This window comes from Oncorhynchus gorbuscha, linkage group LG16, assembly GCF_021184085.1.
Source record: "Oncorhynchus gorbuscha isolate QuinsamMale2020 ecotype Even-year linkage group LG16, OgorEven_v1.0, whole genome shotgun sequence".
Lineage (NCBI taxonomy): Eukaryota > Metazoa > Chordata > Actinopteri > Salmoniformes > Salmonidae > Oncorhynchus > Oncorhynchus gorbuscha.
Window position 1 is genome coordinate 3625624 of NC_060188.1, and position 12206 is coordinate 3637829.

The 12206-nt window shown below is 49.0% G+C and overlaps 1 protein-coding gene across 1 annotated transcript; it reads right to left on the reverse strand.

The window, feature by feature from the left end:
* Positions 1 to 2263: 2263 nt before the first annotated feature.
* Positions 2264 to 6838, reverse strand: LOC123998893 (G-protein coupled receptor family C group 5 member B-like; the record flags this gene model as incomplete). The annotated part of the gene is made up of 3 exons (XM_046304116.1): positions 2264 to 3592; positions 5459 to 5585; positions 5908 to 6838. Coding segments are annotated over 2 exons (1047 nt in total), but the record flags the coding sequence as incomplete, so codon positions are not given.
* Positions 6839 to 12206: the final 5368 nt, after the last annotated feature.

The window sequence follows — 12206 nt, forward strand, 5'->3', positions numbered from 1 at the left end:
CCGCCGACCCATTTCTCTCTGATATAAAGGGACAGTTGGTTCAGTCCTGCTGGTTCAGAAAGTCTCTGTGGTCACAGGAGAACATGGTGGGAAAACACAGCCTGTCTGACCTATATACACAGTCCCGGTCTGACACCCTGTCTGTCCAATCAGAATCCCCTCCACACTGACTGACATCCTGTCCATCCAATCAGCATCCCCGGATTCCCCCGGTTCCTACTGTTCTTCCAGTAGAAGCTTAGCTCTGTCCGCCAGGTGCTAGGTGAGCTGGATAGGTGTATAGTAGTTTGCAGTCATATTCTCGTTATGGTTAATTGGACCGCAGCCTGGGTGGGTTCACAGTTTGGGGTTAGACAAGTGGAAAGACGAGATGAGTAGAGGTGAATCCAGGTTACTCAGTAGAGGTGAGTCCAGGTTACCCAGTAGAGGTGAGTCCAGGTTACTCAGTAGAGGTGAGTCCAGGTTACCCAGTAGAGGTGAGTCCAGGTTACTCAGTAAAGGTGAGTCCAGGTTACTCAGTAGAGATGAGTCCAGGTTACCCAGTAAAGGTGAGTCCAGGTTACTCAGTAGAGGTGAGTCCAGGTTACTCAGTAGAGGTGAGTCCAGGTTACCCAGTAAAGGTGAGTCCAGGTTACCCAGTAAAGGTGAGTCCAGGTTACCCAGTAGAGGTGAGTCCAGGCTACTCAGTAGAGATGAGTCCAGGTTACCCAGTAAAGGTGAGTCCAGGTTACTCAGTAGAGGTGAGTCCAGGTTACTCAGTAGAGGTGAGTCCAGGTTACTCAGTAGAGGTGAGTCCAGGTTACTCAGTAGAGGTGAGTCCAGGTTACCCAGTAGAGGTGAGTCCAGGTTACCCAGTAAAGGTGAGTCCAGGTTACCCAGTAGAGGTGAGTCCAGGTTACTCAGTAGAGATGAGTCCAGGTTACCCAGTAAAGGTGAGTCCAGGTTACTCAGTAGAGGTGAGTCCAGGTTACTCAGTAGAGATGAGTCCAGGTTACTCAGTAGAGGTGAGTCCAGGTTACTCAGTAGAGGTGAGTCCAGGTTACCCAGTAAAGGTGAGTCCAGGTTACCCAGTAGAGGTGAGTCCAGGTTACTCAGTAGAGGTGAATCCAGGTTACTCAGTAGAGGTGAGTCCAGGTTACTCAGTAGAGGTGAGTCCAGCTTACTCAGTAAAGGTGAGTCCAGGTTACTCAGTAACGGTGAGTCCAGGTTACTCTACTTTTTGGGGTCCAGAGTCTTGGAGTAGAGCCAATATAGATGAGGTACACACACACATATATACAAAGGTAACTGACAAGATAATGGAAACACTTGAGTAAATGAAGTAGGGATGGGCACGGTTATTCGGATATTCAAATATCCAAATGGACGTTAGCATTTGAATACTTGTGAGAGTATTCATTTTTAGTCTATTTTAACAATGAAAAGGCTTTGTCTAAATGTAATTATTTATGAGACAATGCTACACACAAGGATATGCCATGACATTTGAAATTCTTAATTCAATAAAACTATCTTTTGAATGTAGTTTTTATGACATAAAGTACATACCAAAGTAGCCTACACGGGTTTCACGTGTGTGTTATTGTCTGCCAATCAAAGTGGCACCGTCTACACTCAGTGGCTCCATGTGTAGTAAGCAATGTAGGAGATCTCTAATCAATGCAAAATGGAATTAAAATGACAGAATGAAGTTAGTTAAATGAGAAGGAGTAGGCTACAACTACCAGAAACCATCAGGTAAGCTGTTGTTTAATCTGAATGGAGTTGTTGTAGACAAGGACGAGAAGCACAGCAGAATAACCGTAAGTACTTTTAGCCTAGGTAGCTAGCTAACATAGCTGGCTAACATAGCTGGCTAACATAGCTGGCTAACATAGCTAGCTAACATAGCTGGCTAACATAGCTGATTGATTTGATGCATACAAGACAGGCACTACCAGATGGGATGATGGATAACCTATGGAATCTACAAATTTGTTTAATTAGTCTGTATGGCTACTCTCTCTCTCTCTCTCTCTCTCTCTCTCTCTCTCTCTCTCTCTCTCTCTCTCTCTCTCTCTCTCTCTCTCTCTCTCTCTCTCTCTCTCTCTCTCTCTCTCTCTCTCTCTCTCTCTCTCTCTCTCTCTCTCTCTGTCTCGTAAAACTCACTGGTACCTGCCAATCACACACACAAGCAAGCGGGACGCAAGTAGCACAGGCTGCACAGCAATCTAATTTCCAAGTTTAAACAACTCGACTATTCCAGATATCCCCCACAAAAAAATCATGATATTATTCGAATAGTGAAATTATTTCAAATGCCCATCCCTAAAATTAGATATTGAAAGCAGGTGCTTCTACACAGGTGTGGTTCCTGAGTTAATTAAGCAATTAACATCCCATCATTCTTTGAGTCAGGTATAAAAATGCTGAGCAGGCAATTCTTTTGGCTACCATAACTATCCCCCCTAAGGATGATAATTCCCCCATCCACAGGGCACGAGTGGTCACTGAATGGTTTGATGGGCATGAAAACGATGTAAACCATATGAGATTCTGGAGAGATGCCTGAGACAGTGTTTTCCACCACCATCAACAAAAGAACAAATGTTGGAATTTCTCATGGGAAGAATGGTGTCGCCTGCCTCCAACAGAGTTCCAGACACTTGTAGAATCTATGTCAAGGTGCAGTGAAGCTGTTCTCATGGAGGCCCAACACCCTATTAAGACACTTTATGTTGGTGTTTCCTGTATTTTGGCAGTTACCTGTAGGCACACACTGGCTAGAGAGGTTGGAGTTTAAGCCATACTTGTCCGTGTGTTATTCTATTGTGTGATGGGCTGTGGTGAGGTACAGGACTGTAAGGTATCGTATCTACAGGAGGATGGAGGACAGAACACTGGCTAGAGAGGCTGGAGTTTAAGCCATACTTGTCCGTGTGTTATTCTATTGTGTGATGGGCTGTGGTGAGGTACAGGACTGTAAGGTATCGTATCTACAGGAGGATGGAGGACAGAGCAAAACATTCTGCTTTAGAAGAGTTTCTCCCAAAATAAACAACAAAAACAGAGCAAATATCTCAAAAGGGAGAGAGGTTTCACAGTTTTTCAGAAGTTATACAGTGGCTTAGTAGTCTCGTGGGAGTAAACTTGACTCATACAAAAGAAACCTGACAGTCAACATTTCAAACCTCACATCTCCCAGATGAAAATGGTCTCCACAGCATTTGCAACCAAAATAGGGTTTGTTTTTAAGTTGAATATCTCCTACAGTGATTTAACTTCAAAACTACCTGTAATGTTTTGATCTGTCCTCCATACCTGCTCTCCCCCTCAGTCACACTCATTCAGTGGTTGGTTGGTGTATTTGATTAACACAGGGTGGGTGGTATGTGTAAGCCCTCAGTAAGTCATCTGTTTAACTGTCTGTCCCCATACGCACATAGAGATCTGGGGGGGTGATGTCCATGTTATAGTTATCCTCTCTGGGTTATTCCTCTGTCCAAGGACCCTTCATCCCTTCTTCATCACCCCATTCTTCCTTCCTCTTCTTCTTCATCTCTGTCCTTCACCACAGCTGCCGCCCCGTATAGGTCGGGGGTGCGGAGGGGACCTGTGAAAGGGATGAGAGAGAGAAAGAAATGGGACGTCAGTTTGGTAATATACAGTGTTTGAAGTTGAGAGACACCTATGTAAACACACACACCACACCACACTACACCACACCACACCACACCACACCACACCACACCACACCACACCACACCACACCACACCACACCACACCACACCACACCACACTGATAAGAGGTTACATTTTGAATGTTGCCTGTATCACATCTTCAAAACCCCTTCTTTCCTCTTTATCTTCCTCCTCCCTCTTCCCCTTCTCTCTTCCTCTCTCTCTTCCCCTCTCTCTTCCTCCTCCCTCTTCCCCTTCTCTCTTCCTCTCTCTCTTCCCCTCTCTCTTCCTCCTCTCTCTTCCCCCTCTCTCTTCCCCTCTCTCTTCCTCCTCCCTCTTCCCCTTCTCTCTTCCTCTCTCTCTTCCCCTCTCTCTTCCTCTCTCTCTTCCCCTCTCTCTTCCTCCTCCCTCTTCCCCTTCTCTTCCTCTCTCTCTTCCCCTCTCTCTTCCTCCTCTCTCTTCCCCTCTCTCTCTTCCTCCTCCCTCTTCCCCTTCTCTCTTCCTCTCTCTCTTCCCCTCTCTCTTCCTCCTCCCTCTTCCCCTTCTCTCTTCCTCTCTCTCTTCCCCTCTCTCTTCCTCCTCTCTCTTCCCCTCTCTCTTCCCTCTCTCTCTTCCTCCTCCCTCTTCCCCTTCTCTCTTCCTCTCTCTCTTCCCCTCTCTCTTCCCCTTCTCTCTTCCTCTCTCTCTTCCCCTCTCTCTTCCTCCTCCCTCTTCCCATTCTCTCTTCCTCCTCCCTCTTCCCCTTCTCTCTTCCTATCTCTCTTCCCCTCTCTCTTCCTCCTCCCTCTTCCCCTTCTCTCTTCCTCTCTCTCTTCCCCTCTCTCTTCCTCCTCTCTCTTCCCCTTCTCTCTTCCCCTTTTCTCTTCCCCTTCTCTCTTCCCCTTCTCTCTTCCCCTCTCTCTTCCTCCTCTCTCTTCCTCCTCTCTCTTCCCCTTCTCTCTTCCCCTCTCTCTTCCCCTTCTCTCTTCCTCCTCTCTCTTCCCCTTCTCTCTTCCTCCTCCCTCTTACCCTTCTCTCTTCCTCTCTCTCTTCCCCTCTCTCTCTACTAGGAGGGAGACCATTTGGTTCACAGGTAAACGTTCCCAGAGCTTTAGCTGGCGGTGGCTCAGTGATTTCTGGCTGTTTTCTAGTTCCAGATTCTGCCTCTAATGTAGTGGCAGGTGTCAGAGCAGAGACTGGGAGGGAGCCATTTTAAAACGTTCCCAGAACGTAAGCTGAAAGTTGGCTCAGCGATTTTCTGGACGCGTGGCTCCAGACTCTGCCAGGTCAGCAACGTTTATTTATAGCGAGGTGATTGGAGGTTAGTCACATGCGCTAGGGAGCTCACCCAACCATCCTGGGGCTATAATGGGCGTGACTGGGCCAGGGACAAAGCTGCATCACTCACACTGGAGAGATGGCTCTAGTCTGCAGCCCAGGAACCCACTCCCTCATTTACACACACACACACACACACACACACACACACACACACACACACACACACACACACACACACACACACACACACACACACACACACACACACACACACACACACACACACACACACACACACACACACACACACACATTCTTGCGCAGAATAATAATTTGAGTTTGTATACCTGTGAATGGTAACGTGTGACAGGGGTGTAAACGTGGGTGTAAATGTGTGTGTGCTCACTGCCCAGGTGAGTGAGAGTATGTTTCTATATATGTGTAAGTGTCTACACTGCTTTCTTGCTCAGGATCATAATCCAAGTTTTAATAGAGGTTGTGAATGGATGTGAAGCGTGGTCGGATGTGTTAACGTACAATATGAGAACTCACCGCTCCCCATTCAGGATCATGGTCATCTCAGTGGGCTGGTACACGTTGCTGCGGAAGGGGGCACTGGGTCTGGGCGCTGTGTTACCATTATGATGACCTGCACTCCTCAGACCTGGCACAGCAGAGGAACAACGATATTCTCTTATTCTCGTCTGCAAACACATTCATTCATCCATTCTACATTAAGATCGACACAGGAACAGATGCCTAATCTGTACTTTTAACACACGTGCTGTACAGGTACTGTTTGTACCACGACAAGAACCACTGCTCTTATGGAGTTCTTTTTAACCCAGTATGGTAATATCACTATGTCACTATGTCCTACATCCAACCCCATACACAGAAACATGCATGTAAAACCTCAGCAGCGCTGTACTGACCTTGTAAGCATGAATTTTAATACACATTTGAAAGTCAAAGTCTCTTGTTACCTGCAGTGTTTTCGTCAAAGCCGTAGCCCTGGTTCTCCGGAAACTGCCTGTGTGAGAGGGGGATGTCCTCGTCGAAGCTGGTCTCCCTCATGCGGGACGGGGCCTGGGACGTGTCAAAATAGTCAGGGGCGGAGGGTTGTGGCGGGGAGCAGAGACTGGAGTGTGCCTCGGGCACGGCGTGGAACAGGAGGAGGAGCCAACCCTGTGCCACCAGTGCTATCGCCAATGCTGGATCGTCCCAGTCCGGGGACCGCCCCAGCCAGGCGTTACCGTAGAGATAGAAGCCCACCCAGGCAACCCAGAGGAGGAGGGACAACAGACAGGCGGAGAGGAGCCAGACCGCGTTACAGCGCCACTGCCGGGTCTTCCCACAGAGAGCGAAGGAGGCCGCCCCCAGCGCGGCTAGCAGTAGCGCAAGCACATAGCTACAGGCTAAGGAGAAGTCCAGAGGCAGGTACTGGCAGGCCGCTCTGCCCTCCCTGAGCACCGTGAGCAGGAGCCACTCGGCGGCGATGATCCCCTGGACGGCGCTCAGCCCCAGGGCCAGGCCGGTCAGAGTGCAGCCCCCCGGGCTCCGGCGCTCGCTGCCCAACCTCCGGAGCCGCACACCCTGCACCAGCAGGCAGGAGAAACACAGGGCGAAGAGCAGGCCCCAGAGGGCACGGCGCAGAAGACACAGCTGTTCGTCACGCTCAATGAGGTAGGCGAAACTGAGGCCGAACAGGCCCAGGATGCCCAGGAGCAGGAGGAGAATGGGTCCCACGCCGCTGCGCTTCTCTGCCTCGCTCACGTGGTGTAGTCGGCAGAGGATGATCAGGCCCAGTAAAATGGCAGCCAGGGCGCCGCCGGCCGCTGCAGATTCGACTGCCACGCCCCAAACAGAGTCCAGGTCGCAGAGGAGGGTGTAGGGGCGCACCAGGCCCCAGCCACACCCCGGGGTACTGCCAACGAGTCCTCATCAGGGTCCTGGGAGGAACCACGCTGGACCACGGAGAGGAGGAGGAGGACAGGGAAGAACGCCATCTCTAAGAGGAGGAGGGAGGAGAGAGGGTAGAGAAACAGTCATTTCTGGATCAAAATGTGCAAAGTGAAACAAAATGTGACAAGTAAATCGTCTACTGTAAATCTGGCTGTGTTTTTTTATGAAACACAAGTGATCACTGTGTGAGTGCCAGTGCATGTAGATGGAAGCGTTATCCAACGGCACCCACACCCACACACACACCCACACACACACCCACACCCACACACACACCCACACTTCCTGTATCCGCAACAACAGGAGCACAGTGACTCTCTCCTCCCATCCTGTACACGGCCAGAGGTCAACACACAGCCAAGAGGCTCCTTACCAACATTACACACTGATAGCTTCAACATACGTACACATACACTGACTACACCAATACATGCATGCACACACACCCACACAAATGCATATAGACACACACAGAATGATGAGCATTAACTAGATATTTCCAGAACAAGAGCATTCAAGTAAACAAACCATTCATATGGCTTTACCATGAAGCTGAGAGTCGGAGGTTGGAAATGTACTTGCTTTGCAAGGAGAACATTGAGTTACCGGTAGTCTTTATAACATCAGTATCCACAGACAGAGTCATACTCAGAGGAAACACTGCTCACTGTCTGAGCGGACGCGGGAAGGCATGTAGAATCATATCAGTGGAGGCTGGTGGGAGGAGCTATAGAAGGACAGGCTCAATGTAATGGCTAGAATGGAATTAATGGAACAGAGTCAAACATCAATCAAATTTCAAATCAAATGTAGACATCAGCCGATGTCACAAAGTGCTTTACAGAAACCCAGCCTAAAGCCCCAAACAGCAAGCAATACAGGTGTAGAAGCACGTGGTTTCGATATGTTTGATGTGTTTGACTCCGTTCCATTGCCTCCATTCCAGCCATTAAATGAGCCCGTCCTCCTATAGCTCCTCCCACCAACCTCCACAGGATCATATATATATCAGGAACAGAAGAACAGGGATCCTCCTGTCCAGACAGAGGAGCTGACAGCATCATGTTGTTTAGGTAAGACACTGAGACGAGGCATATTGCATAGGTAAAACACACACACACACCCACACACACATTTAAAGTGAAGATCTTCAGAAAGCACTGACAGCCAGAGTCGGGCAACTGAGGAAATCAATATCACCTCACAGTGACTGTCTGTTTCTCCATCACATTAACTCCCATCTCATCCTATCCTATCCCATCTCATCCTATCCTATCCCATTCTATCCTATCCCATTCTATCCTATCCCATCCTATCCTATCCCATTATATCCTATCACATTCTATCCTATCCCATTCTATCCTATCCCATTATATCCTATCCCATTCTATCCTATCCCATCCTATCCTATCCCATTATATCCTATCACATTCTATCCTATCCCATTCTATCCTATCCCATTATATCCTATCCCATTCTATTCTATCCTATCCCATCCTATCCTATCCCATTCTATCCTATCCCATTCTATCCTATCCCATCCTATCCTATCCCATTCTATCCCATCCCATTATATCCTATCCCATCCTATCCCATTCTATCCTATCCTATCCCATTATATCCTATCCCATCCTATACCATCCTATCCCATTCTATCCTATCCTATCCCATTCTATCCTATCCCATTATATCCCATCCTATCCCATTCTATCCTATCCCATTCTATCCTATCCCAGTATATCCTATCCCATTATATCCTATCCCATTCTATCCTATCCCATCCTATCCCATCCCATCCTATCCCATCCCATCATATCCCATCCTATCCCATTCTATCCTATCCCATTATATCCTATCCTATCCCATTCTATCCTATCCCATTCTATCCTATCACATTATATCCTATCCCATCCTATCCCATTCTATCCTATCCCATTCTATCCTATCCCATCCTATCCCATTCTATCCTATCCCATCCTATCCTATCCCATTCTATCCTATCCCATTCTATCCTATCCCATCCTATCCTATCCCATTCTATCCTATCGCATTCTATCCCATTATATCCTAACCCATCCTATCCTATCCCATTATATCCTATCCCATTCTATCATATCCCATCCTTGTCATGCAGATGAAAGAGGACCCAAAAGCGACTTGGCGAAAACAGAGTCTTTAATCCAGTAAAGTAAATACAATCAAAAAACACAACTTTCACTCGAAATGACGAGGACAAACTGGAGACTCGATCTTGAACAGCAGGTGAACAGCAGGTTGCCTCGGGAAGGCACTTGAACCAAACAGACTCAGACACCTGCTCACCACGCAGCATCTGAGGAAAACACGACACGACAGGGCGATACACAAACACAGCACGGTAAATTCTAGACAAGGAACCGACAGGGCAGAAACGAATAACAAGGAGAGAAATAGGGACTCTAATCAGGGAAAAGGATCGGGAACAGGTGTGGGAAGACTAAATGATTGATTAGGGGAATAGGAACAGCTGGGAGCAGGAACGGAACGATAGAGAGAAGAGAGAGCGGGAGAGTGAGAGAGGGAGGGGGAGAGAGAGGGATAGAAAGAGGGAAAGAACCTAATAAGACCAGCAGAGGGAAACGAATAGAAGGAGAAGAACAGGGACAAGGCATGATAATCAATGACAAAACATGACAGTACCCCCACTCACCGAGCGCCTCCTGGCGCACTCGAGGAGGAATCCTGGCGGCAACGGAGGAAATCATCAATGAGTGAACGGTCCAGCACGTCCCGAGACGGAACCCAACTCCTCTCCTCAGGACCGTAACCCTCCCAATCCACTAAGTATTGGTGACCCCGTCCCCGAGAACGCATGTCCATGATCTTATGTACCTTGTAAATAGGTGCGCTCTCGACAAGGACGGGAGGGGGAGGGAAGATGAACGGGAGTGCGAAGAAAGGGCTTGACACAGGAGACATGGAAGACAGGATGGACGCGACGAAGATGTCGCGGAAGAAGCAGTCGCACAGCGACAGGATTGACGACCTGGGAGACACGGAACGGACCAATGAACCGCGGAGTCAACTTACGAGAAGCTGTCGTAAGAGGAAGGTTGCGAGTGGAAAGCCACACTCTCTGGCCGCAACAATACCTTGGACTCTTAATCCTGCGTTTATTGGCGGCTCTCACAGTCTGTGCCCTGTAACGGCAAAGTGCAGACCTCACCCTCCTCCAGGTGCGCTCACAACGTTGGACAAACGCTTGAGCGGAGGGAACGCTGGACTCGGCAAGCTGGGATGAGAACAGAGGAGGCTGGTAACCCAGACTACTCTGAAACGGAGATAACCCGGTAGCAGACGAAGGAAGCGGGTGTGAGCGTATTCTGCCCAGGGGAGCTGTTCTGCCCAAGATGCAGGGTTTCTGAAAGAAAGGCTGCGTAGTATGCGACCAATCGTCTGATTGGCCCTCTCTGCTTGACCGTTAGACTGGGGATGAAACCCGGAAGAGAGACTGACGGACGCACCAATCAAACGACAGAACTCCCTCCAAAACTGTGACGTGAATTGCGGGCCTCTGTCTGAAACGGCGTCTAACGGGAGGCCATGAATTCTGAATACATTCTCGATAATGATTTGTGCCGTCTCCTTAGCGGAAGGAAGTTTAGCGAGGGGAATGAAATGTGCCGCCTTAGAGAACCTATCGACAACCGTAAGAATCACAGTCTTCCCCGCAGACAAAGGCAGACCGGTAATGAAGTCTAGGGCGATGTGAGACCATGGTCGAGAAGGAATGGGGAGCGGTCTGAGACGACCGGCAGGAGGAGAGTTACCCGACTTAGTCTGCGCGCAGTCCGAACAAGCAGCCACGAAACGGCGCGTGTCACGCTCCTGAGTCGGCCACCAAAAGCGCTGGCGAATAGACGCAAGAGTGCCTCGAACACCGGGATGACCAGCTAACTTGGCAGAGTGAGCCCACTGAAGAACAGCCAGACGAGTGGAAACAGGAACGAAAAGGAGGTTACTAGGACAAGCGCGCGGCGACGCAGTGTGCGTGAGTGCTTGCTTAACCTGTCTTTCAATTCCCCAGACTGTTAACCCGACAACACGCCCATAAGGAAGAATCCCCTCGGGATCAGTAGAAGCCACAGAAGAACTAAACAGACGGGATAAGGCATCAGGCTTGGTGTTCTTGCTACCCGGACGGTAAGAAATCACAAACTCGAAACGAGCGAAAAACAACGCCCAACGAGCTTGACGGGCATTAAGTCGTTTGGCAGAACGGATGTACTCAAGGTTCTTATGGTCTGTCCAAACGACAAAGGAACGGTCGCCCCCTCCAACCACTGTCGCCATTCGCCTAGGGCTAAGCGGATGGCGAGCAGTTCACGGTTACCCACATCATAGTTGCGCTCAGATGGCGACAGGCGATGAGAAAAATAAGCGCAAGGATGAACCTTATCGTCAGACTGGAAGCGCTGGGATAGAATGGCTCCCACGCCTACCTCTGAAGCGTCAACCTCGACAATGAATTGTCTAGTGACGTCAGGAGTAACGAGGATAGGAGCGGACGTAAAACGTTCTTTTAGAAGATCAAAAGCTCCCTGGGCGGAACCGGACCACTTAAAACACGTCTTGACAGAAGTAAGAGCTGTGAGAGGGGCAGCAACTTGACCGAAATTACGAATGAAACGCCGATAGAAATTAGCGAAACCTAAAAAGCGCTGCAACTCGACACGTGACCTTGGAACGGGCCAATCACTGACAGCTTGGACCTTAGCGGAATCCATCTGAATGCCTTCAGCGGAAATAACGGAACCGAGAAAAGTAACGGAGGAGACATGAAAAGAGCACTTCTCAGCCTTTACGTAGAGACAATTCTCTAAAGGCGCTGTAGAACACGTCGAACGTGCTGAACATGAATCTCGAGTGACGGAGAAAAAATCAGGATATCGTCAAGATAGACAAAAACAAAGATGTTCAGCATGTCTCTCAGAACATCATTAACTAATGCCTGAAAAACAGCTGGCGCATTGGCGAGACCAAACGGCAGAACCCGGTACTCAAAATGCCCTAACGGAGTGTTAAACGCCGTTTTCCACTCGTCCCCCTCTCTGATGCGCACGAGATGGTAAGCGTTACGAAGGTCCAACTTAGTAAAGCACCTGGCTCCCTGCAGAATCTCGAAGGCTGATGACATAAGGGGAAGCGGATAACGATTCTTAACCGTTATGTCATTCAGCCCTCGATAATCCACGCAGGGGCGCAGAGTACCGTCCTTCTTCTTAACAAAAAAGAACCCCGCCCCGGCCGGAGAGGAAGAAGGCACTATGGTACCGGCGTC